Genomic DNA, 26,344 nt, shown 5'->3' with positions numbered 1-26,344 from the left:
GCAATTATAGTTATTTTAACATAGCATATGCTTCAAATTAAAATCCATGGACATGTTTGTAAAAGGGTTTGAGCACCCTTCTACTCCAATAATATACCTTTCATTGTAAAAAAAATCAATACCTAAAATTATTATTTACCTTTTTAAGTTTTTCATTTTTGAATTAAAGTAGTTTATATAGTCCTACATTATATAAAAATATGATCAAATTAGTGTTTATAAGGCTTGAGCATTCATCATTATACTTGTCAATGTTCTCTTGGGTAGAGTTAGATCCAATTATTCTAAATTGTTGAAATCGTAACTAAATTAGAACCGTAATTAAAATTAGTCACGAAACATAAAATTTGTTGAATAACCCTGATTGGGTGGGATCATACTACGGCAAAAATCTCGCTAACGAATCTAGAAAAAGCTATATTTATAAACATCATTACACTTTAGTTTCTAGTATAATTATCATTTAATATTTTACATTTTTAGTTCATTAACAAATGATTTTGTAGCCTTTGTTATAACTTATAAGGACCTTAATAATAACGAAGGAAAGGTAGGTGAAAAAATGGTGATGCGCTGATAGTTTAAGAGTGTTTTATATTGTCATTTCATTATTCATGATTCATTTTCAATTGTTATTGACTCTTAACTTTTAAGTAAAAGTAGTATAAATGAATGATAGATGATATATTAATTATATATAATCTTTACACTATCAATACATAAATATTATAGATTGGGTAAGAATGAAAAAGTTTTAATTATGAAGAAAGTAAATGCACTATATATATATATATTGGAATGGAGATCACCTATCTCATTTTGAGTTTTTGTTTGTACTCTCATTTAATTAGAAAGAAAAATTATACAAATATAAACTACCATTTTATATTAATTATTAGTACTATTTGATTGGTTAGGGTTATAAAGACATGACTTTTTTGGGACATAGGATCTTTGCTCTATATTTTGTTACTTATCCCCATACCGTATAAACTTCGGTTGACAACTAATACCTTCACTCATAGCTTCATTAGCTTCATCTAAGGGTGAGGAGGACCTGGTCCTACCCGCTCACCCGGCACGGTCTGATCATGATCGGGTTGAATAGGGCCAGTTTGATCGGATCTATGGTCGAGTTTAGGTTCAAAAAACAGTCTCGGTCAATATTTAGAGTCGGATAGAGGCCAAGTATGACCTGACTCGTCTTGTCCCATGGTCACTCACTCATAATGTTTGTATGTATTTTTACTGAAATGTGTATAGAGTAATGATATCATTTTGGTAGAAAGTGTTACTGAATCTTTAATTTTTTATCATATATACATGATTAATAATATATATATACACATATATCATTTTATATGTCAAATTACATATTCATAATAATAAATAATATTGAGAAGTCTGAATCTAAATGAGTATGCATTATATTTAATTGAGTCTAGAGTCGGGTCAAGTTTAAAGGCTGACTCAGTCGATATTTAGGACCGGGTCAGCTTCAAGTCTACTGTAGGGTCTGAGTTCAATAAAATAATTCAACCAACATTTAGGGTGGGTAAGAACAAGCCTTAACCTGTCACAACCCTACCCATGTTCACTCCTAGTTCCATCTTTGGTAGCCAAATACTACAATTGAAAGCTACATAAATAATTATCTTGCACCATGTTCGTAAAATCTTGAAGTAACAATAGTAGTAGAAGGCTGTTATGAATCGTGAATGTTGTCTTCTATCTTAGCTCCACAACGTTAATTTGAAGTTTGATGACTAGGTAGGTGGCTGCAGTCCATGTCATGCTAATAACCATTGGATGGAGGGGAAATTAGGTCATATGATTTCAATATATATCTCAACACAATATAAAAGTTTTTGTACACAACTACTACATCATTTATGTATTAACCAAAGTTCTGCCAACATTAGCTAGAACACCACCATATCTATTAGCCCTTTGTGTAGTCATGAAACTTTTAATTTCTCAAACCAACCTAGTAGAAGGAGATTACTTGTCCCAATATTTGGTGTCCAATTGTGACTCAATCTATTAAAAAATGACAATTAATTAAGAAAAAAAAATCATAAAAATAGAAAATAATTTATTTTTTATTATCTGATGGAACATAATTGACTTGAGACATAAAAACATAAATTTATTGGAACATGTGATCCTTGCTCATAATACTCATTTGTGATGTAAAGAACACCAACCAGATGAACCATAGTTACAATAATTTAAGAGTCCATTTCCAAATTAAACTTATGGAAGCACAATAAGTTAAAATATTCAACAATTAAACATGTACAAATTCAATTTTAGAAGAACAACCATTAATCTTGTTCCACCCTAGATAAATTCGAGTTATTCCAAGCTCATCCCACACACATAACTAGAATAAGCATCCTCGCTCACCTGTCAAGGGCAGGCTGAACCCACTGTACGTGCTATTAATGTTTCTGACTCATCACTAATGCACATCTGATTCACCATTAATTCACATCTGACTCACAATTAATGCACATTTGATTTGTCATTAATGCACCATTCGCTCGCTATTAATGAGAGCTGACATTCCATCTGTCACGTTGCTTGCAAATTCTACTTGCCCCGATAGATTGAGAGTTGCAGATCTGCAAGATGGTTAAGGACAACCTGACAAACCCTCACAGTACACACCAAGTACTAACCAATGGTCAGACGCCACATCAGCCGCTCCTAACTCTATAAATATGAGACTCCCACACATGAAGTATCAATTAATACTCATTCTCTTATTTATTGCTTACATTCATTATTCTTGCTCTAACTTGTCTCTTATTTACTCTAATTATCTCTCTAGAAACCCGCATACTGACTTGATCGTCAGAAAATATTTTCAGGTACCTCCCCCGATGAGTCCAGACAACACTCCTGCCAAGACTCCGATTGTTGCCACTCAACTAGACACTTAATACTGATGATCAACACAAAGAACAAATCCCTATATGTATATTCCATATTTGAATAATTTACCGTCATAAATAAGGGATATTTCACATTTCTAATTGATTTAAATAATTCATTCATAAATTAGAAGACTTTTATAGTTTGTGACAAATATTTTAACTTAATGATAACAAATTGTAATTGAGTAGTAGATATGTTGGAAAAGCTTTAATTATAACAACCCTTAATAAAGTAGCTTTCATACTTATGCTTTCAGAATTCATTTAAAAATAACCTATGTAAGTATACTTGCATAATAAATACATTGCGAAAGCATATACTTTCAGAACTTATTTAAATATAGATTGTGGAGTATCCTTCTGTATGTATATATGCATATATATTTGATTCTATGTTTAGTTTCCTTATTTGCTTGATATAGAATATTCAAGGAAATACCATTAATTTTCTAAAAGGTACATTAATTGAAAAAAGAGGTCATAGAGAAGAAAGGGGTGGAAGTCAAGTCATCTCACACAAAGGCAAACATTCTCATAAAAGAAATAAGAATTTAACATTCTTGTCTTCTTCATAATTTCAAGTTTCCAAGAAAGTGAGCCAAGTAAAAACATTAAACTTAAGGAAGTGAGCCAAGTAAAAATGAGAAATAATAATACTTAATATAAACCATTAAATCTTATTTAAACGATTAATATTAAAATATATATACATATGATTTTTCACGTGATCATATATCAATAACTAATTTTTAATCACAATCATATATGTATGATTATAAAATTCAAATTTATTATTCTCATAATTTTTATATGTGAATTGTTCTCATTTTAATCACTCTATCTAACATAATAGTAGAGATGCTGCACCATTATATACGTACCAACATTTGATGTAATATAATGTAAAAAGGAATTTAGTGTAATATATGTCAATGCCCTACAAGTTCTATATCACAAAAGATAATATACTTATTAAACTCTATTTAAGTCGGCCGATCTGACCTGTCTGATCGTAAATCGGAGATATGACTGGTTTGAGTTGCTATTCGAAACAATTATACTTCAAAACTAGTATGAACTAGTTCAACTCGATCACTTTGAATATAAAATTGGTAACTCGGTCGGTTGAACCATTTGACTCATTTAATTCAATCAATTTTAAAAAACAGTCAAAACAACATTATTTTAATTGAGAAAAATATAATTCTTTCAACTTAATTGTAATTATGTTTATTATTATTATAATTATAATTGTTATTTGTTAGTTTATGTTGGATTAAAATGTTGTTTGATTAATTTAAAATTTATTTATGCACTTTTCTGCATAAAACCTATATTTTTCTGTGATGATTTCAACTTATGTGTGAAATTTTGTTGTAGTAAAAAATTTCTTGTTTATTGTTTTATGACATACTTTTGTAATGATTAGTTTTTATATTTGGGAAAATTTATAAAAAACAAGAATAAGACGATGTGATTCACAACTTCACGTAGCACATAGAGCAAGATAGGGACACGAGTACAGACACAATAAATAAACAAATCTTTGCCAAACAAAATGTGGAATGAAAGTGAAATACCTTTCTCGTTGTGGAGGATGCCTTCTACCTTTTTGGGAAGTAGAACCACCCCAATTTCAATTAATCATCCTTTTCAATTTTTCTATTCTAATTCCAACAACATTCACTGTGTCTTATGGTGCATGAATTATATTTTTTTATACTATCAATATATTTCTTCACCATTTTTATAAGGAATTAATCGTTTTTGTATTGTCCCTTCCAACAAATATCATTTTTATAAATCAAACTCTTAACTTTAGAGATCAGGTGATGCCTACATCACTAGACTAACACACGATTAGTGATATGAATTATATTAGTGAAAGTAACAAGATTACTGATTCACACATTAATTAATTTTTATTATTTTCAGATTTAGAGATATGATGGACTTTTCAAATGAGCTCTCAATTTGACAACGTACCCCAACAAATATATACATGGACTGAGTTTGCACCTCAAGTTCAATAAACAAGTTAGACATTACTTAATTAACATTCACTGTCTAGAAAGGTACGGCCACCAGGATCATAATATGCATCCAAAATAGGACACATATCACATTTTTATTGGCTAAAGGAGATAAGTTATCTCCTGATATGAGAAAATACATTATTCTCTTACATTAAGAGAATAAAGTATCTCCTGGTATAAGGAGATAAGTTATCTCATCCTGACAGTGAAATCATGACATGTGTCATGTTCATCATTTTCTATAAAAATATTTTTAAAAATAAACAAAATAGCACATGTGTCGCATTTTTACTGACTAGAGGAGATAAGTTATCTTCTGATATGCGAAGATACATTATTCTCTTACATTAAATAAGAGTTTAATATAAATTTTAACTCAAAATGTTATGAAGTTAATTTTATATGAGAGCTCTTCATTTAAATTGAATAAGTCGCTAAGTGCTTCTTTCTATGAGGGACCCCACCTTGCATGTTAACAAGAATTATAATAAACGGGTTTAATGAAAAATTACATGAGTGAGATTAATACCACATTTTTACCAAAAACATTAAGATGCTATAGTTTATGGATCTTACTACCTACATACATTTGAATTAATCCATTTGTTTCTAATGTAAAGCTTCTTTTACCATACATCCTACCATTGGAATTCCAAACAAATAAATACTCATTGTTGTATATAGATCATGAGTTCAAAATAAAATCAATCACTATTTGCGACACAACTAGTTAATGAATACATGGAAAATATTGAGTGAATTTGAAAACATGTAATTAGGTGACAATTTAGATAAACCTGTTATTGGAGGAAGGTTTTTAGAAGGCAGAGACAGTTGCTAAACATTTTTAAACTTTCCCCCTCTCAGACTCCAACCAAGCTAGGGAAGGGAAAATAATCGCGTTTCCCTTCACTCCCCTCATATTCAATCTAAGATTACTGCCCACGAATTATATTTTATTTTCAGCCAACATTCACTGGTATTTTATTTTATATCAGTCATCGTGCAAATTTAAGAAGAAAAAGATTTCCTTGCGCATGTCGATCAATGATTATCATTAGAATTAAAAGTATATAAAAATCAAGCACAAAAACAGCACCAATTCTTTGTGATTGCACCATAAAATTGGTTTCAAAACAATATATTCAACCTAAGTAAAATATTGACCGAGAAAAAATTACCAAGACCACGACCTTTGCATGGGACTCAAGGCTGCATTAAAGAAAATCCCAGCCATACATTACCCCCAAATCCCTGCTACTGAGAAGCACATATATTATCCCACAACACGTATCACTCCATATGCCATCAACTTCGATTGGTTGAAAAAATGTATTTAAATTAAAAGTTTAATTATTAAATATTGTTTTGACCAATCACAACTCATCTTATATGAAGTGACACACATTGTGTCACGGAATACGTGCTCCCCTACTACTGCAACATATAGTGGATACTTCTACACATCATATTGATTTTCGAGACAACAAACATAATGGACTAGGGTCATGAGGCTGCTGTAGAACCCACCAGATTGCTCTTTTGGACACATAAATGTAAACTAACCCACCCCAGCACCTCAGACCAGACTGTAACCAGACTCATGGTTCCCATGACTGACTCTCCAAAGACTTGACCGCAACAGCCACCCCGCATCAACCCCGGCTTTCATCAAACCAATTCCCTGCAATTATTGTTGAGGTTGTATGGTTTAGAAAGAAACAATACTAATATTTTTATACCAAATGAGCCAAAATAATGATTTATGACCTTATAAAGAAGGGTACATAAATCAGCTACCTCTCCAGGTCTTCAACTAAAGTTGAATCCACCAGATGGGACTGGGACCTCATTGCTTCCAAATTTGAAACCAGGCTGAGAATCATCACCGGGAGGCAGTGTCTCTTCATCTTCATCTTCCAACCAGTATGTTTCAAGAATCTTAACAGCCTTCTCATATATTTCATTGTTGTCGTGGCTTTGTAGGTTTTCAATCTTCTCCAATCCCTCAGCATCGTCAATCATTTGAGCATATAAGTTGACATCTCCAGTGTTACCAAGGTTCTTCTCAGCATCTCCCACCTTCAGAATATTCTCCAGGCCTTCCAAAGAGACAGTGATAATTCTTGGGTCGGGGCAAATAAGCAGCTCACAAAGAGGCTTTATGCAACCCTGACTCACCAAGTACCTTATATAACCACATAAGATAAGTGAGAACCAGTAACTCTAAACATAAGCAATATAACGAACAAATTAAAGAAAACCTCATACTTGATCTGCTCGTGACTACCACCAGATGTAGCATTTGAGATTGCCCATGCAGCTTCTTTCTTAATGTCAAACTCAGCATTTTGAAGAAGAACGACAAGGGGGGCAATAAGACCTGCTTCAATAACAGCCTGCACATTTAAAAATAAAAGCAGAGTCATGAGAATTTTCAACAAATAAACCAACTGAAGCTTTATAATAACAAAAGAAACTAAAACTCCCGTGAGATTCCAAATAGAAAATATAAAATACCCATTGCCTTTTTTGGATAAACAATATTCTTTCCCTTGCTTCCAGCAAAACAAAAGATCAATGGAACAGTCCCACGCATACTAGACTCCAGTTTTGTGTTTAATAGGGGAAAATGTTATTCTACGGATGAGGCTGAGATCAGTCCAACAATCACGTTCTTCTCCAGTTAGTATAGCCAAGGACTAACTGAACCTTAGTTATAATTGCACCATGTCAAGATGTTAACTACTTATCAATGCCCCTTATTGCAAGACAACAACAATCAAACCTTAATTCTCGTTCTGGAAACTTGAGACATTGTCTAGTAACTTTTTTGACAGGCACTGTCTAGTAGTAGCTTTGAAAGTTCAATTTCACATTTATTAAGATATCGAGAGAATAAATTTAAATAAAAATAGAACATGTACCACATATTGACTAGGACAATTAGAATATTTGGTTAACCATATTATTTAACATGAACCGAGAAGCAAATAATAAGACATTAACTAACTTACCTGTATTTGTTCCTTGTTTCCAGCTGTGATGTTTGATATAGTCCAGCAAGCTTCCTTCTTGATGCTTTTTTTATGATTATGGGTCAACAAGCTCAAAAGGATTGGGAGTGCACCATGATTGATAATACACTAATGAAGAAATTCCATCAGAAATAGGACACTCTTAAAATGGTGATACACATGTATAAAACAAGAGGGTGAAAATAGTATAATACAATGAGAGATATATAACTTTAAATTCTTTTCATTTAGATGCAAAGACTACCATTACATGATTTTTGAACAAAACTGAGTTTAAGAAAATATTTGGAAACAATTGGGATAAGACTGATGATTGAGAATTGCATCTCTCTTCATTTTAATACTACCACCGGAATCCTGATCATTACAGCAGTTTACAATTCATTACCTGAGTCTGCATATCATCTCCAGTCACAATATTTCCAACTGTGCGAAGAGCAGGAATCAGCACTGAGGGAGACGGATGCCTGAAAACGAATGCATGCAAATTTAGGGCAATCAACATTTGAGACAAGAGAACCTTTGTTAATAAGATATAGAGTAAAATTAAAACTCACATAAGGAGCTGCACCAGTCGGGTACATACGCCTGCCTCAATAACTGCTTGAATTTTATCATTTGTGCCATCAGAAAGATATGATAATGCCCAACAAGCATCTGTCAGAACTTCTTCATCACTGGAGAAAACCAAACGCTCAAGAGCTGGAATAGCTGGCCTTACCTGGTCATCAAAATATGAGCAGTGAGAATAGAGAAGAGGCATTCTTGGACATTTAAGTTAGATAAAGCAACAACGTCAAGAAAAGGAAAGTTACCTGCTCAAATGGAGGCTGTGGCTTGCCCCTGCAGAAGTTTGATAGTGTCCATGTGGCATTTCTCAGCATTGAAAGTTTTGCATGCTCATTCAACTGGGCCAATAGTGGGATCAGGGCACCCAGTCCGAGAACTAGATCCCGACACTTAGGGGAGTCACCAGCAACATTTCCCAATGCCCACACAGCCTAAAATACAATGGAATTAATACTAAGCACAATTAAGAAGGTAAAAGAAAATGCATGCAGTACCACATTTGAATATAATGTACCTGCTCCCGAACATCATCACTATGTGAACTAAGTAGCTGCACAAATATAGGAACTGCCCCATGATCAATCACCACTTTAGTATTCTCAGAAGTTCCAGATGCGATGTTTGTGAGAGCCCATGCAGCCTCAAACTAAACAAAACACAACATAAAAAATTTCAACTACTCTACACTACCAGAAAGGATCCAAAAAGGAAAAGGCAAAGAAGATGCAACACAACAAAATTCGAACCTGAAGTTGATGGAAATCTTCCCTACCGAGAAACTGAACAAAACGTGGCACAACACCCGACTGAATAACTTCCTCAATCGGAGGACTCCGCTCTACAAAATCAATAACATAATCATCACGTCAACGCAAAGCATCACGGAAATTTAATAAATAAACAATAGAAGCAATAGTTGAAGGTATCCGCCATATAAAATCAATGCATAGAATCAAAGCAAGACAGCAATTTAGCGAATAAAAATTGTAATCAAACATCAGAGTTACCAATTGAGAGCAACTTCCGAAATTGCGTGGTGGTTTCCAGTTGAATATTGTTATCATCGGACCAAACAGCAGCAACCATAGCAGGAAGAGTCTCTAACTGCAACATCAGACAAAAGCAACCATCAAAACCACATCAACAACTAAATAACCACCACATGCCTAACATCGAAGAACACTAACAAATGATCAAACGACTGTGATCAATAATCAAAATAAAAGAATCTCGAAAAACATAGAACGCAATTGATCGAACCCTAACCTTTCTATCGGCGTTGTTGAGAGGAGTGGCGAACTGTTGTTGAGCTGCGAAGCCTTCGCGACGCTTCTTCTGAAGGCTCTCTTCGCGCTTGTTCTTGCGAATCTCCACCAAGTTGTCCTCTCTTCTGCGACGGCCTTCGTCGGCGTCGACGGCAACCTTGTAGCGGTTGCGGCGACCGTCGGTTCTTTCATTTGGTCTAAGCGACATCGTTTCGTTGGTGAAAGGACAAAGAGAAGGAACAAAAGCAGACGAAGAATTTGAAGATCGAAATATTTTAACCGCGAAGAACACAAAAACCCTACTGGTACAAGTACTAGATTTATGTTACTCACACTCACTCGTACCGTGTCGTTTGTTTTGTTTGAGTGCTTTAAAAATTGCATCTAACGTTCGAATTAACGTAAAGAAAGTGATTTAATAGAATAAAATATTTTTTTATACTAAAATATTTTATTCTGACATGTTTTTTTTTTTTGTTTTTTTTTAAAATATATTATAAAAGAAAAGTATTACAAATATTAAATATGAGTTAGATTTAATGAGATAAATTATCTCATCGTATAAAAAGACACTTTATTCACTTATCTTAACTATCATTTATTGAATTCATCACTAATTAAGTTTATTTTAATTTTCAAATGTGGTTTTTCTAATTATGGTATAATTAATTTTAATGTTATTTTAAAGAGTAAATTACACTGACACAAACCACCCCTCATTTTTCTAAACCTACGCAAACTTCCCTTAGTTTTGTACTTTCATTATATTGACCACCCTTGTATAAGAAATAAGTGTAATCTTTTAAACAAAAAATGTGATAAATGCAATTAAGTTAAACAAAATATGATATATTGTGTAGACAAGTCTAAATAATATACAAATCAATGTATCTTTATTATTATTTTGTTACAAAATGCATCAACAATTATAAATAAATGTTGTTTAAATCACTCTTATAAATGTATTGTATCGGACCAAAAATAATAAAGATAAATTGATTTGTATATTATTTAGACTTGTCTACACAATATATCATATTTTGTTTAACTTAATTGCATTTATCACATTTTTTGTTTAAAAGATTACACTTATTTCTTATACGGGGGTGGTCAATGTAATGAAAGTACAAAACCATGGGAGGTTTGTGTAGGTGTAGAAAAGTGAGGGATGATTTGTGTAATTTCACTAAAACTCAGGGGGTGTGAATATAATTTACTCTATTTTAAATGAAGTTATTTTGTCTTGGGTTTTATCAGTTTTTTTACGATCTAGGTTCCAAAAACTTTTCTTGAACACTTCAGTTTAAGTGCTAAATGTTATCTTATTATATTTCAAACATGTTCATGGCCTTTGGAATAGTAGAGTTAGAGAAGAGAGAAAATGGGAAGAGAAATCTAAAAGAAATCTGAAATTTCTCTTATTCAGTTGAGAGAGGAGAAAGAAGGGAAAGAGCAAAAAAGTGAGTGGACCAGAAATTTTTTTCCTCTATACTTACAAGAAGAAAGTGAGAAGAGAAAAAAAAACCTTATTCGGACAATGAACACTTGTCCGAAATTGTATCCCATATCATATCAATGAAAATGTTAATTAAAATAATAATATAATTTATAATTTAAAATTATAACTTTTATTTTTAATTAATAAGAAAACAATATTTTTCTGTATTTTTTCGTTATTTTAGAGACATTTTTGTAATTTGAACTACAACATCATTACTATTTTCTCATTTTCTATTCAACCAAACAAAAAGATAAATAAAATAAAATATTTCTTTATATTAATTTTCTCTCGTTCTTCTTTTATACAGTATACTAAACATCACAAAAATCTATTCTTTTTTTTTTCTCTTCTCACCATTTTCTTTGGATGTTCAATTGAACTTGCATGCCCACCATTACTATTTTTTTTGGGAACTCGCATGTTTATTTTTGGACATTAAAATTTTATGTAGTTAATTCCTTTCTAAATTGCAGTCACTTAATTTTAATTTCATAATTTTGTACTACCAAATGTAATATATTCTTTTTTATGAGTAAGGAATTAATCTCCTTCAAGATGTGTAGTTGTCTCTCAACAAGTATTACTCTCAAGAATTGAATCTTTACCATTTTGATCTCTATAATGATCTAGCGAGATCTTGCATCACTAAATCAACATCTTATTAATATAATTTGGCATGAGGACCATTAAATAATAGGAATCGTGTAGGAATATCCACCAAATGCAAGGGCAATGATGGGGAGTGAGAAGAAAGTTAATCAATCAACAATATGGTAATTTTAATAATGTTAATGATGTGAATCAAGGGGAGACAACCTATAATTTGTGGAGGACAATCACTTGGAGTTTATATTCTTGGAAAGAAATTATGATGGTTTTTAGTTTATTTATTTATTTGTTCTAATTCAAATTAATGAGACTATATTCTCATAGTCTTAGATTTAATTTTGTTCAAATAATTTCAATTCAATAAATCATGGGAGGGTTGGGAACTTATTTATTCCTTTATATCATGACTCATTCGTGGCCAAGTAGTTTGATTGGGACAATTGGAATCAAGGCATGATGAAACTCTTACAAGACATGACACATCTCAAACTATAAGGATGAGAGGGTTCGGCTAGGACTTTATCTCTAAGGATAATCTGAATTTAACACGGAGATAAGGCAATGAATAAATTGATTAAATCAAAGGAGATAAAATTAAGAGGTTGGACAGTTACAATTAAGGATTCAAGTAAAGATAGATTTATTTTGACCAACAACTTAGCCAAACATTATCTTTTCAACAAATCAACCATACCAAGTCAAGGGTCTCGGCTATGACTCTCAAGGGTGCAACCCAAAGTGAACCAAAGATCTCAATAGGGCTCATGGCTAATCCAACTCAAGGCCATCAGCCAAGCACCAAAGATCAAGCAAGTTCGGTTCAAGGCTCAAGGCTCAACAAACCAATCAGATTGGATTAGATCTTATCTACTTGATAAATTAGGATTTTAAATTTCATTATCTTCACATTATCTTAGGATTAGTTAGGATTTTCGTTTGCATTTCAAATTTGATTAAATAAGATATTATTTTTTTAGTATCCAAAGATAATTAGGATTTTATCTTTAAACTTATCTTTAGTTTATTTCCACTAAGGCAGATTGTCTATTTATATATTTGACTTATTGATTAATAAAACAAGTTTAATTTTGAGAAAACCTTGTGTTTATTTTAGTTGAGAGAATTCTCCTAAAAACCTTCATTATTGTTGTGGCCATTAATGATGAATTCTTATCAAGTTTCCTAGTTTGTGACGAATAATACTAGTTTATCAAGCATTCTTGCTTGTGGTGTTTCCCCCTTCTAATCTTTTCCATTTCTCTCACCAAAACAACCTCAAATTTCTCATAATTCACAAAAACTGAATTACAATTTAAAAAGCTCAAGACTTCAAGCTAAAGCGACCATATAATTAAAGGCATCCTTAGAGGTTGTCATCGGTTAGTATAATTTAAAAATAGTAATATATATGTCTATCTCTAGATTTTTTATTATAAAGAGAATTAGTAGTTAGGCCACATAATTTCGTAATATTTAGTTTACTCTTATTTAAAAACATGGGTTAGTAGACGCGACAAATATATAGCGTATATTAAAACGTTATGCAAATATTTATAGGATTGTTCCGGACATAAAATATCTAAAAAAAAATACAAATTTTTTTATATAGTTATAAATGTACTAAAAAATGATATAGCTGTAAAAAAATTATGAATAGGTCATCTTTATTTCATAAAAATTTATTTTTATTGTTGTATTTTTTTAATTTATTTTTAAAATGCTGGCATACAGAGAAAAACAAGAAGTATGTAAGACATATACATAAATGTACAAAATTTCAAACACAACGTTGGAAACTTGATCTTCAAACTATATATAAGAACGATTGAACATCAAATATATATATATATAGAAGAATGTTTTATGTTCAAAATATATAGAAGAATATATTCTAACGTACTTTATCCTACATTCTTATTTAATTTATATCTATTCTATGATGGTTGTTCATCTATTTTGTTGTAGTTAGTAGTGGACCTTATCTCAATATTACTAAAATTTACACGTAATATTCCACTTTGCATGCATCCCTTTCTATGACCTTAAGCTTTGACCAAACCAAAAGCTAAATATTTACACTCCTTACTCTAACTCTACACAAACTTTTACATTTTATTGAAAAGTTGAAAATGCAGATCATAGTGTCCCTCTTGTTGTGGCCAGATTCTCTTTGGTAACAGTTGCAATATGTTGTTGTTGAAGCCATGTTGGATTAGAAACATGGATAACAGAAGAATCCCTTTGAACATTTTCAAGGTCTTGTGATATTCTTTGAGCATGAAGTGTGGTTAGGCATAAACCAGAAGCTAGGAAAACTGTGATTACAGCAAACACACCAGCACTAGAGAATATTCCTTCTCTAATGATTAGGCAACTTTTTCTTGGCATGGACCAATTCTTAAGATGACCTGATTCTACAAGCACTCCTAGTAACAATAGAATCTCAGCAACTGCAAAACAAATCCTACAAGAAACATTATGTGTTAACTCTTTATGTGACATGTATTATAAATTGTCTCATACACAAATTTTATTTTTGAAAATGTTATTTTGACAACCAATTTTTTACAGTGTTTAATTGTTCTTTATTTTCTTGATGGACTTTTTTATATGTGTGATAAAAGATGAAAAATAAATTAGAGATAAAAATAATTTGATTTATTTTAATACTACCATTTTATTTTTATAACTCATAGTAAGTGTTGATAAAATCTTTTCTTTTGGCTATAATATTGCTCAGAAGCTCTGTAAATTTTCATTTTTGGTCATAGCATGTTATGGTTGTATATTGAACTTCAAATTGGAAGTGATAATGATTTTAAATTATAGTTCAGATCATGGTAGTGGTTAGATTACCTTTTGTCATAATTATAAGATTACTTAAAATCTCTCATCTATTCTTGTACTTACGAATTTGGTCCTCAAAAATTAAAAAACTAAAAATGGTCACTAAAAATTTTAATTATGGTTCAAAATAATTTCTATTAGGTATTGTACAACAAACTAAAAAAATTAATTTGACTTACATTTCAAATTTTTTAGAGCATTTTGACTTTTTACTATTTCTGAGAGTTCATATAGGTAAGATCGAAAAAACATGAGAGAGAGAAATGAAATGTGTATTTATTCTAATTATAAATATTCCCATTCAATGTGACAAAGCCACCTACCTCTACCTTTCATCTATTTAGAGATGGCAAAACGGGCCGCCCGGCTCGTTTAGCCTGCGCCCGCAAAAATTTAAGCGGGCGCGGGCATGCGCACATTGCTTAACGAACAAAATTCAATGTCCTGCCCGTTTTAAAACGGGCTAACGGGCTTGCGGGCGGCCCGCGTGCATTTTTAAATAATTAAAAAAATAAAAAAATTCATATAATAAATAAAATTGAATTAAATAAAGTAGTTGAAGATAAAAAATTAACAAAATTTTTTATATTTCATATGAAGTTTAACAAATTACATTAGATTACAATTTTTGTAGGGATTAAAAATCACATTACACCATAACTAATCTAAAATTTTCTTACTTTTTTCCTTAAATTATGTTTATGGGCCACCCGGGGGCCGCCTGCATGCCCAACGGAAATACCCGCAAACTTGGCGGGCAAACCGGGCCGGACAAAACAGGCAAATGGACAAAAAACTTATGCCCTGCCCACACAAAAAATGCGGGCTATGTGGGCGCGCCCATGGGCAATGCCCATTTTGCCATCTCTACGTCTGTTGGCCCTATTCTTCAAAACTCAAGTTCAATATCTTTTTTATCTTAAATCAATTTGATCCACAGGCTCATGATATAACTTACTTATTTAAAGGGACTAGAACTAGCCACTAGTATAACCTTACAACTTTTGCATGATACATGTGTACAGCTATTTATCTCTGTAAGTGGAGAAGTTGTTCAAATTTCCTATATTCCACTAAGTAGTAATACTGGGTCACCCTTTTTTAAGAAAGCATGAAATAAAGAACTATATTTTCTACAATAGTTGAAGAACATGACAACTAAATGCCTTTGTCTTACCAGGCTGTAGTGTAGAAAAACCCAGCTTGGAATGTTAAGGACTTGACAGAAGCAGAATCAGGATCCAAGTTAAGTAAAACAGGTGATGATTTACTAACTGCAATTAGCAAACAAGTATGCTCCACAATCTTAACAATTGCTAGTGCAACAAAAGCACAAGTAGCACATAATAATGGCATTTTCCCACTACCATTGTAAACACATTCAGAGCTACCTCCCTTTTCATTCTCACCTATGTTCATCCATGTCACCTGCCATATCATCAACCCACCAGAGATTATATTAAACCTCATCATAAGTTAATATATGTTTCTCTTATCTATGCACTGACAGTGTATTATCTATCATTCATTTGTGTTATTCTTATTTAAGAGTCAATGATTATTGAAAATGAACTATGTATAATGCAATAATGAAACAAAAGAGGCCTATATATTCTTACACATATATATTTTTCAAATTTTTGTAACTTTGTACCATATTAAAATATACCTTAGAACGTTTCACTTCTGCTATAAGACACAAAATGAAACAAAAGAGGCCTAATAGGATTGTGAGAAGAACCATCAGCAAGGTACCTATTTTGCTTCTCAAAACTGTTGTTCCTGAATTTGGTTCAAGGTCAGCATGTGTTACAGCCATTTTTGGTGTTGTTGTTTGAGTTTGGGAGAATATACAGTTCATAGTCATATAGAAGAAATGGAAGATGAAGGGTATGAATGTTTATGTTCTGCATGGAATATTTAAGAGCAAGAAGGAAGAGTTATAGAATAGCTTGGAGCAAACAGCAAAGGTTACTTGAAGACTAAGGATTCGAAGGTTGTAGGATTTAATACTAAGCATTCACACAAGAGCAATAATGTTAGTTGGGGCTGACTAAAAGTTAAGTTTTAAAGGGTACTAGGTGATGAAGATGAGTTGATAAAGCTAGTCTTCATGAGTCATGACACAACAAGCCAACATAGATCATTTATCCAAAAAAAAGTCTTATTTCTCACGTGTCTAATAAATTTATACCAAATAATATAAATTTATTTTAATGATTTTTTATTTAACTGAATGATACATTTTAATATAAATGAGGACACAAAATGGGACCGGAGATCTTCATTCCACACCAAGCAATTGAACATTAGACAAAGATCACATGTATTGGACATGTCCACAATCCTTGTCTCAAACCAATTATAGTGTTACTTTTTATTTTTAAAAATTTCTTTTATTTATGTGTTAATATGTGATTAGCTTAGGACAAAGAATAGGACATAATGTGATCCTCATCCTTTAACATTATGCTTTTCCTTTTCTCTAAGTCTTAAGCCTCCCAACTCTTACACGTAGTGATAATTTAGTAACACTAGGCAGTCTTTATATTTTTATTCTAGAAAGTAAAAGATAATAGCAAGTTGAAGTACAATTTGGTTTGAAATTTTTTTGGTTAATTTAATCCTTTAATACCGTTTTTTCACTCAAAGAACTTTTGGACAATTTTGCTATTTGTAATTTGTTAAATATATTGGAAAGCTAAAGAATTATGTGCTTAAGATTTGGGGGAAAGCAATATATTAGAAAGGTGATGGTAAAGGACGGTTATTCTTGTTCTGTGGATCTTAATATTCTTTGTCTAAGGCAACAAAGAAAATGTTCCAAAAGGTGTTTTTTATGATGTGGATAATGACTAAAAATGTTGCTTATATATAGACCCGGTGGTCGTGGCACATAATGATGAGGGTGCGCATATATGCTTCTCAATATTTTCCCTTAAACCTAATCACCCACCAATGACATGTATATGTTACTCTCCAACACATATATTTCACCATATGGGAATGTTTTTAAGAATAAAAATATTATTTTATTATATCTAAAAGATAAAAATGTTATATTATATTTGTTACTTTTTTTGTTTTTTTTGATGTAGAATGAATTGATAAATGGAGGTCATTGGATGTTGATTTGTTTTATTAGCAGTGTTTGCCTTTATTTGATGATTGTAAGAGGTGGTGGGCACCTTGGCTTAGAGTGACCGTGAATGGAAGCAATATTGGTTCTGGGCACCACTTTATATTGGGCCATTGGGGTTTTTATTTAATAAATAAGCTTTGTACAATATACAAATTGCATTCAGCAAAAAGGAGTATTGCTTCCAATGCCAAGGCATAGATAATACAAATAGGCAAATAGCATGAATTCAAGTATTCAACTGTCAAAAAAAGCTAAAACACGACCAAATCCAGCTTAATATTCAACACAGGGGACACGTGTCTAAATTATTTTATTTTCCCCTGAGAATTGATGAAATAACTAATTTCACTAATAATTGAAGTGTAAGAATTAATTGGATTAAATGTAGAAAATGTTGTTAGAGGTGAAAATTTTCTATCCCAAAAAATGTATCACTTCATGTATCATTGTTTGTGATTACTCAGAAAAATACTTAATTTTTAACTTCAAATATAATTTTTCAACTAATCACAAACAGTGACAAATGAAGTGACACACCTTTGTGGGATAGCAGATATCCTTTTGTTAAGTGGTCATAGTAATTGTTGTGCCAAACGTTACCAAGCAAAAGGTGACACGGCTACACAAGTGGATCAAAATACAACCAGCTACTTGCCATTGTGCACCCATCTCCATAAGGGTTTTCAATTTCATCCAATTGATAGGGTTAGTTTGGTTCATGTAGCTTCAATTGTAAATGTAAGTCATAATAATATAAATTCTTCTGTAAAAAAAATACTTTGATGTTTTCTGTCTGACAAGGTTGAATTAGTGGCTAAAAATCAGGTGTCCCAACAATCAGGGAAAACTATTTAAAGGGTGGTCTAATGCATGAGGCTCACACTTATAGTGGGGATTCAGAAGTCAGGTAAAGCTATTTATGAAAAGAAACAAACCAAAATAAGAAAATCCTAGATTTTGCAACTGTACAAGGATGCGTGGTTCTAGTGGATGGAACAACATGTACTGAAGAGATTGTTGTTGGCTATTTCCTGTAGTAAAAGGCAACGTAGAAAACTATAGCTCTGTGTTCGGGTAGATGCTCTTATGTTTTCTACATGTATAGTTTATTGATGCTTGCATGAAGAGTAGGTCTTCTTGAACTAAAGGATCGTTCAATAGTGATATCTTTGTGATCACTACTTTATTTTTCAGCTTAAAAGGTGAATAAATGTTTCACAACTAAGAGTACACAACCAATTATCACCAGCAAGAATCAAAGCCAGAACCTGTTGTGCCAATGTAGTTCAATCCTGCCAGTAACCATCATTGGCAAATCAATTGACAGTATGAGTTTTCTGTCAACAGAGAGGAATGTTATAAACCACCTCGAAACTCGTTTCATTCCTCATGCATTAAGTATTACTAAACTTACACAACTATCTTTTCACAGATTTACTGGTATAATACAAATTCATGGGATCGGTCATCTGTATTCTCTATCTCATAGTTCCATAAATACAAAAAAAATCCATTTTTACCGATACAATTTTGAACATGGAATCAGATAGGCTGGTAGGGAATGTGCTGTATATCATTGTACCTGTAATCCATGAAGAGACATTCTTGAGAGAGGCCAAACTCATAATCAATCATCTCTCTCTCAGGTCAACGACTTCAAACTTCAAGTTAGCATTCATATAGACATGAGAACAATGCTCATATATTTGACTTCCATCCGAAGGCTCCTCGTGAGGATGAAATCCACGTTGTTGACAGTTACGAATGACAGACACGCCACCTGGATCAGACAGATGAAATATGCCATGTGGACTGCAGTCATGGAGTTCTAATTAGTGACGGAATGAAAAAAATTGAAACAACTATTTTATTTTGAAAGGACGTAACTTAAAATCTTGTATCCATACTATAACATTAGACCGTTCATTTCCATATGAAAGGCCAGCCTTGCAGATATACAGTAATAGGCACGCGAAATATATTTATACAGGGTCTATCATTTATTGGCACGCCACTTGTTAGGACTTATGAAGACCTCACGCTCCTCATTCGAAGTCAATTAATTGCTAAGTAAAAGGTTTCATGTCTTAACAACCCAGGCCAACAAATAAGAAGCCGAAGAAGCAAATCCTTAATCATATCATTTCTCTGGTCTATCTCTCCTTCGTCCACTCCACAGTCCACACTCAAGGCTATGCCCAATATCCAACAAGCAAAATAGCAAATCATTTCCTAGTCAAATCTAAGACCATGTGATTGAATTTAAGGGATCAGGTATATTATTGGACAATAATATGAAACCGGACTAATTTCAAAGTCCCTAAGCCTGAAACCGGACAAATTCTGTGTAAAGTGAAGCTCAAAGCTTGAACAGTGATCAGGGTTATTGAAGATGTTTCATTGTTTAATCTATCATGATTCATGAATGCAAGAAACAAACCTGTCTGTATCTGTAGGGGCCATGACAATTGCAATTGCCTCTGGTAACATGATCTAAAATGAAAAATGCTTTCAGTTAGGCACCAATGTAAAATTAAAATGAAATATACAAATGTTACATGCAGCAGCAAACCAAATGTTGCAAGTACTTCTAATTAAATTCTGAATTTCCGATACAAGTTACGTTAAAAATCATGAGAGAAGCATAGTATCATCTTTCATTTTTCTAACAATATGCAACACTATTACCCAACCACAACAGAGAATATATTATCTACAATTAGTGCAACTATTTCTTGTTTAGGCCCATAGTTAATAATAGTAGGCTATACCAACTGCTTCAGCATCTTAATATACAGTGTGAAAAACAGAGAATTCAAATTATATAAATCTATTACCTGGTATGAGTAATGTGTGTGCAGATCCACAGATGACATGAAACAAGTCTGTGATGGGTGTGTCTGAATTCAAAAGAGAAATAAGATAAATACTGGGATTTAAAGCCTTTACACAAAGTATAAAATAAAAAATCAACGGCAAAGGACAATGGAGCACTTACATGTATCCAACCTAAAGAAAAAAGTGATAAACTGTCTTGTACTTCAAATATTTCTTCTTCGTTCAATGTTTGGCACTGAACAATAAATTAATCAGATACATTATCTCAGAGTGGAATAATAATCAAACTATATTGAACAGTATAAAGAAACAGCAGTGAACCATGAGAAAATTACAGTTTTTTTAATCTCCCACTTTCAATGAGTACTTCATAATATGTTAGCTCTATTAATATATAACATGCATCATTAAAATTACTAAAGAACTAGTTGCTTTAAAAATAAGTATGAATAATTCTATTATATGATTTACAGTAACAATGGAGGTAGAAGCAGGCATTCCGAATAAAAATGTTGAGAAATAATCTCAGATGCCAATGATTTCAAATTATGCAAGATTCACCACATCTGCGCATCACAACTTCAAAGCAGTGTTGAAGTTTTATTTTGTCCGACAGGATGTAAATGGAACCTTTTTAACAATGGCATTAATAAGGAGCATGAGTCAGAAAGAAGAATGGCCTACATAATTATTTAAAACAGAAAACTGAAATTCATGAACTTAAATATGAGCAATATCTTACCGAGTCTGAAGTTGATTCCTGCTTTGGGATTATAAGTGTAGTGATATGGAAAACCCTGTTTTTCTAGAGCCACACAAATTGCAAGCACAAAGAATGACTAAAATTAGCATTCAAGAGATTCTCTACAATAAGTACACAAAAATTTGACTCCTTACCAGGGACCCTGCAAGAACACCACATGTCTCTAAGTTCTTCCGTGTGTTTCCCGAAGCCAGTCTCAAAAAATCTTCCATCATTTTGATAGGCTGCAACACAAATTCAAATCATAGTCACTTTTTCCGGGTATAAGAACTAAACACAAAGAAGAACACATACGATGAATGAGCAAAGGAATCCAAGACATTTGCTGCAAGCTCGTATTAGAAAACTAAAATTGGCTTACAATATGTAGGTGTTGATATGTAGTTGGACCAGCTCCCGAATCCTGAGATGATTTAGCTGGTCCGGGCCGTGGATCTGCAACTTTTGAAGGAGGAATAGGGGCATGTTCCGGGTACACCTGAGCAAGAACAGGAGGAGGCAGAGGTTGCTTGATGTTGAGCAACTGGAAAGGGTCCTCCCTTAATTCAGTTAAAACAGGAGAGCAGGACTCGACAGCAGGACGCAACCATCGACCATCATCCAAGGAGAGAATTGAGTCCAGTGTGGAAGTAACTGGTCCTTGATCAACATCTTTAACTGCCACAAGTTCATATTGCCCAGCTCGATTCAGGCTATAACCATGAATGTCAAAATAGTTAGTGAATGGGCAATTATATTTCAGAGAAACAACGCTGAACAAAACACTTTAGAATGGTATTTGACACTTGTATATTTCAGCATATTATTGTCATTGTCAGATTGCTTTACAAGCATACTAAAAAAGGGAAATGACAAGAACAGTTTTGATAAAGGAAGTACTCTATGTAATAGGAAGAGAAATAAAAAACAGATTCCAGAATGCAAAAGATGGGAATGACGATTATGCAATTTGCCTAGCATGAATATAGGAAACGGGAAAGGGAGATAACTTCAATCTCCCAAATTAGAATAAATAAGTCAAACCTTGAATCCTTGTCATGTGTCAGATCATTACTGCTTGGATATTGAACCTGAATAACACCAAATATCAATATTCTATTAGAAATGTAGATAATTCACATTTATGAAACACTAGAAAGCCACACTTCAGTTTTACCTTTATTTCCGTACTAGGTCCAAGCCATTGGCCCTGAAGACCATTTGGCCCCAAAAATGAGTGTCTGGACAAAGTCTCCTTCTTTGGAGGAGGTAGACCAACAGATCTGCATAGTATAAAGAACAATCATCATATTTCCTCCTCCAACATGACATTCTTTTTGAAATATATCTTGAATGTAAAGGACAGAGCTTCCACAAATAACAAGCATAATATAAAACATGTATGCTGCTAAAACAGCAAAAAGGTAGTACACACTAACACACAACAGGTTTGCTGAATGAAAGTGGCATTATGAATTGAAAAAGTACATGAACAACCAAGACACTAAAATAAAGCACTGGAATTTGATACAGTCGGTTATAGAAGCAGTTAACACGGTAAGTTTTGTCTGCCTATAGCAAAAAATGCATAAATACTCTTATTTGTTCCCTAATTTGTTCAGTCGTTACTTTTGCTTTGGGGGAAGAGTATACAGGAAACCAATGCAACTGCAAAACCTTGAACATGAAATGCACTCAGGCATATATATAAATGCACAAAAGAAAATTCAAGTACAGACAAAAGCGAAGTCAAAACAATGAGCATGGGTCATAATTTGACCAGCAATGTGATAATTTCTCAGAATGGTCAAAACCCAAAAGTTTCCAGTTTTCACTTGTATCAAAGATCAGCTCTTACTAGCAGGCCCCATTCAAATTTTAGAAAGTCCAAAAGAATATAACATGATTAGGAAGAAAAACTTACAGTTTCTGAAACTGCTTGTCAATGGGCATGGAATTTGAAGTTAACATATTATTGTTATATTTCCATGAAGGATGTGAACCCAATCCGGCAGGCTGCAAATATGAAGGTAAAAACGAATTGATAACAGTAAACCACATGCATGCACATTAGATTAGGAACATTTGAAGCCTTATGCAATTTACTAAACTAAAATTCTTCACAGGCTAAAATGAAGATTTTCAAGCACTTCAAATTGTATCTCAATCAGACTGGGCATCGAAGCAAAATATCGACAAACTTCAGGATCCCAGAGCATTAAAAAATTTATCAGCAAGTCCTCACCTGTTTAAAATCCATGCTCAAGGTAGAGCTTTTATTTACAGAAGGCCTTTCCAAAGTTGAATTCACTGAACTCTCCAAAGCCTTACTGAAGCCATTACCTTCGGGGAATGAAGCTTTTACACGTGAGTCATTCAATTTTTCCCACCGGCGTTTAAACTCGGGCTTCAAAGATTCTACCTCATCCAAAACAGCTAGTGATCTCTGTAGGCAAAATGACGGGCCAATGAACACATTACCAAATATCAAATATGAAGAATATTAAACTAAAAAATTAAACACGCACATGAAAAGTGGCAAAGCAGTTCTCACCTTTTTATGCGCTGCTCTTCCCTTGGGAAGTGAAACTTGGTAATCTCGATGATATGGTATAGTTTCAGAAACCAAACTTGAAAAAAAAACAAGAAAAAAAAGTTTATAATCAAGTTAACACACCTTATCAGTTGACAAAAAAGGAAATTCATGGACCTTTCATCTTTTACCTTAAATATCTAATGAGTATGATATACAAATCAACTATGTTTTTCTCCTCGCGATAGATGCTTGCCTGTCGACAAGAATAAAATCCATCACTCAATTGAACTCACCCAGAAGGTTATATAGAAAAACCACATGTGTGTATCAAAGTTCAAGTTATTCTGCACAATGCTTAAGACAATAAAGCACATATTTCTACAGGGTGGCATATAAATTTAAAAGAGATATTCCCAAAGAGCTTCTAAATTGTGTAGTAGGGCACTGATACTCATGCAGCATGCTCATCACGTGTGGCAGACAATGCTATAAAAGGATGGTCCAGCGTACGAGACTCCCACCTACTGGAGTACGAGGAGGGTAGATGTACACAGCCTCAGCCTTACCCACACAAGTGAAGGAGCTCCTTCTAGGATTTGAATTTATGACCTTCAGGTCAAAAGGCAAGCAAACTTACAATTGCAACAAGGCTCAACCTGTTGCAAACAATACTATATATGGAAAAAAAATTGTCTAGTTAAATCTGTCATTTAGAATTCTGTTTTGATATTTATTTGGCTTCAACAAAATTAGCTACACTAAAAATTCAGTCTACATGGCTGTAATTTGGAATTTCTCATGTTTATTCGTCTGTCTTATTAATGGCTTCTTTTGTTCTTAAGATTTTCTTTAATTTAAGTATGTATACCTCCGCCGGAAGAATATTGTCAAAAAAAATACAAAGCAAACTATTAAAAAGTGACAATCTTTTCAAATTGGCGAAGTAAGGGCGGCCCAATACACGAGTCTCTCACTTAGTAGGGTCTAGGAAGGGTAGATATAAGCAATCTTGCCCCACCAAGTAAAGAAATTGTTTCTAGGATTTGAACCCGTAATCTCATCATCACTAAGCAATAACTTTAACATTGCATCAAGCTTAACGAACAGATGAAGTGTGATATTAATTCTTTCTTTAATATCTTCCTCATATGCTATTAATTTTAAAAATTAGCATCATCTTATCAAACGGAGCTTGAACAGGATTTATAACAATCATAACATAACAAACTTAAATATGAACAAAAAATTACTAGGTTTCATAACAAAAAGCATATAATAAATATATCTACGGTGAAAAATAAAACCTATTCATCCTCAATCATATAATATTATAACAAAATGAAAAAGGATCCATCCTATTTTAGGCTTCGAGAAGATTCTAGATAAATCGGAGAAAGCCCTAATGTATTTTCCAATTGATGATGAAGAAATAGAGAATTTTGAAAGGAACCTGTTTGAGGAGATTATCGGCAATTCGATAATAATAGCGGAGGGGAATGCGATTATCAACATCGACTCTGCGAGTGGTTGAATCAAAATCGATCACCATGTTGGTAATCTTCTACTACTACTTCGACGTAAATCAATGACAGTGGCAATCGATTAATCAAATGTGTGAGTTGCAGGAATTGGATGAAGGAGGGAATTTGTAGTTTAATGTGATGTCAAACATATACGACATAGTGAGGTAACCCAATATAACACAACAAGGATAAACACGTTAACACAATTCTTTTAATTTTTGGGATTATAATTTGTAATGTATAGTTTGTATTTTATAAATTCAAATATAATTTTTTTGTGCTAAATTTACGGTTGAATTTATTCAATTAGTCTAATATTCAATTTTTTAAATACACTTTTAAAATAAGAATATAATAAGGATAAAATAAGAAAATAATATTATATGGTTTTTTGGTAGAAATAAAAAGATATTGAGGGCAAAATAAGAAAACACAAATTACACCATGATGAGTGGTTATTTTGTGTTTTCCCTTTATTAATAGTATAGATAATAGATACATATTTTAGATAAAATATTCTTAATATTTTACTTATTATTATGAATATATAATTTGATATATGTATATATATTGTTAATTATGTATATATGGTAAAAAATTAGATAGTCAATCATATTTTGTTTACCAAACAAATGTTATTACTCTATATTCAAAACAAATACAAACATGATAACTTAGTGATCATAAGAAGTGACACATGTCAATATCTTATGCAAAATTTTCCTCTAAAAAGTTCTCTACTTCTTATTGTGCAA

At 32.6% G+C, this 26,344-nt stretch overlaps 3 protein-coding genes across 7 annotated transcripts; all 3 read right to left on the bottom strand.

Moving 5' to 3' along the window:
• On the bottom strand, window positions 6,053-10,219 carry LOC109356867 (importin subunit alpha-2-like). 3 transcript variants are annotated; one of them, XR_002108797.1, is made up of 11 exons: window positions 9,853-10,219; window positions 9,594-9,690; window positions 9,333-9,424; window positions 9,101-9,232; window positions 8,832-9,017; window positions 8,574-8,737; window positions 8,405-8,483; window positions 7,996-8,124; window positions 7,250-7,377; window positions 6,721-7,166; window positions 6,053-6,650 (listed from the first exon to the last, which is right to left on the bottom strand). XR_002108797.1 is itself a non-coding variant. In XM_019600483.1 (11 exons), the coding sequence occupies exons 1-10, from the start codon at window positions 10,057-10,059 to the stop codon at window positions 6,791-6,793; spliced, it is 1,590 nt and encodes a 529-aa protein (XP_019456028.1). In that variant the 5' UTR covers window positions 10,060-10,219; the 3' UTR covers window positions 6,053-6,668; window positions 6,779-6,790. The 3 variants fall into 3 exon arrangements, 2 of the variants coding, with proteins under 2 accessions (XP_019456028.1, XP_019456017.1); XM_019600483.1 differs by having other exon boundaries at window positions 6,053-6,668; window positions 6,779-7,166; XM_019600472.1 differs by having other exon boundaries at window positions 6,053-6,662; window positions 6,779-7,166.
• On the bottom strand, window positions 13,917-16,726 carry LOC109342761. The gene is made up of 3 exons (XM_019580751.1): window positions 16,478-16,726; window positions 15,986-16,236; window positions 13,917-14,425 (listed from the first exon to the last, which is right to left on the bottom strand). Exons 1-3 carry the CDS (start codon window positions 16,673-16,675, stop codon window positions 14,098-14,100), a joined length of 777 nt encoding a protein of 258 aa, XP_019436296.1. The 5' UTR covers window positions 16,676-16,726; the 3' UTR covers window positions 13,917-14,097.
• On the bottom strand, window positions 18,931-25,780 carry LOC109356855 (AMSH-like ubiquitin thioesterase 3). 3 transcript variants are annotated; one of them, XM_019600460.1, is made up of 15 exons: window positions 25,517-25,780; window positions 24,255-24,319; window positions 24,085-24,160; window positions 23,776-23,976; window positions 23,455-23,546; window positions 22,708-22,813; window positions 22,575-22,621; window positions 21,913-22,243; window positions 21,686-21,775; window positions 21,531-21,593; window positions 20,949-21,023; window positions 20,788-20,850; window positions 20,391-20,443; window positions 19,533-19,762; window positions 18,931-19,287 (listed from the first exon to the last, which is right to left on the bottom strand). In XM_019600460.1, exons 1-14 carry the CDS (start codon window positions 25,613-25,615, stop codon window positions 19,582-19,584), a joined length of 1,542 nt encoding a protein of 513 aa, XP_019456005.1. In that variant the 5' UTR covers window positions 25,616-25,780; the 3' UTR covers window positions 18,931-19,287; window positions 19,533-19,581. The 3 variants fall into 3 exon arrangements, with proteins under 3 accessions (XP_019456005.1, XP_019455996.1, XP_019455986.1); XM_019600451.1 differs by having other exon boundaries at window positions 18,941-19,242; XM_019600441.1 differs by having other exon boundaries at window positions 19,269-19,762.

Source organism: Lupinus angustifolius, chromosome LG01 (genome assembly GCF_001865875.1).
Source record: "Lupinus angustifolius cultivar Tanjil chromosome LG01, LupAngTanjil_v1.0, whole genome shotgun sequence".
Lineage (NCBI taxonomy): Eukaryota > Viridiplantae > Streptophyta > Magnoliopsida > Fabales > Fabaceae > Lupinus > Lupinus angustifolius.
Note: the sequence above shows the minus strand (reverse complement) of the source record. Positions and strands in the feature narration are given on the sequence as shown.

Bases quoted from the DNA above. Each gene is read 5' to 3' on its own strand.
- LOC109356867 (XM_019600483.1), bottom strand. From the start codon at position 10,059: ATGTCGCTTAGACCAAATGAAAGAACCGACGGTCGCCGCAACCGCTAC. The intron at 8,484-8,573 runs GTGAGTTTTAAT...ATTCGTTTTCAG, and splicing joins CGACTGGTGCAGCTCCTTAT to GCATCCGTCTCCCTCAGTGC. The intron at 8,125-8,404 runs GTAATGAATTGT...TTTCTTCATTAG, and splicing joins GAGATGATATGCAGACTCAG to TGTATTATCAATCATGGTGC.
- LOC109342761 (XM_019580751.1), bottom strand. From the start codon at position 16,675: ATGACTATGAACTGTATATTCTCCCAAACTCAAACAACAACACCAAAA. The intron at 16,237-16,477 runs GTATATTTTAAT...ATGATATGGCAG, and splicing joins CAGAAGTGAAACGTTCTAAG to GTGACATGGATGAACATAGG. The intron at 14,426-15,985 runs GTAAGACAAAGG...TGTTTCTTGTAG, and splicing joins TTTTTCTACACTACAGCCTG to GATTTGTTTTGCAGTTGCTG.
- LOC109356855 (XM_019600460.1), bottom strand. From the start codon at position 25,615: ATGGTGATCGATTTTGATTCAACCACTCGCAGAGTCGATGTTGATAAT. The intron at 21,024-21,530 runs GTAAGATATTGC...TTTATTGTTCAG, and splicing joins AGGAATCAACTTCAGACTCG to TGCCAAACATTGAACGAAGA. The intron at 19,763-20,390 runs GTTTGTTTCTTG...CCATGACTGCAG, and splicing joins GCCCCTACAGATACAGACAG to TCCACATGGCATATTTCATC.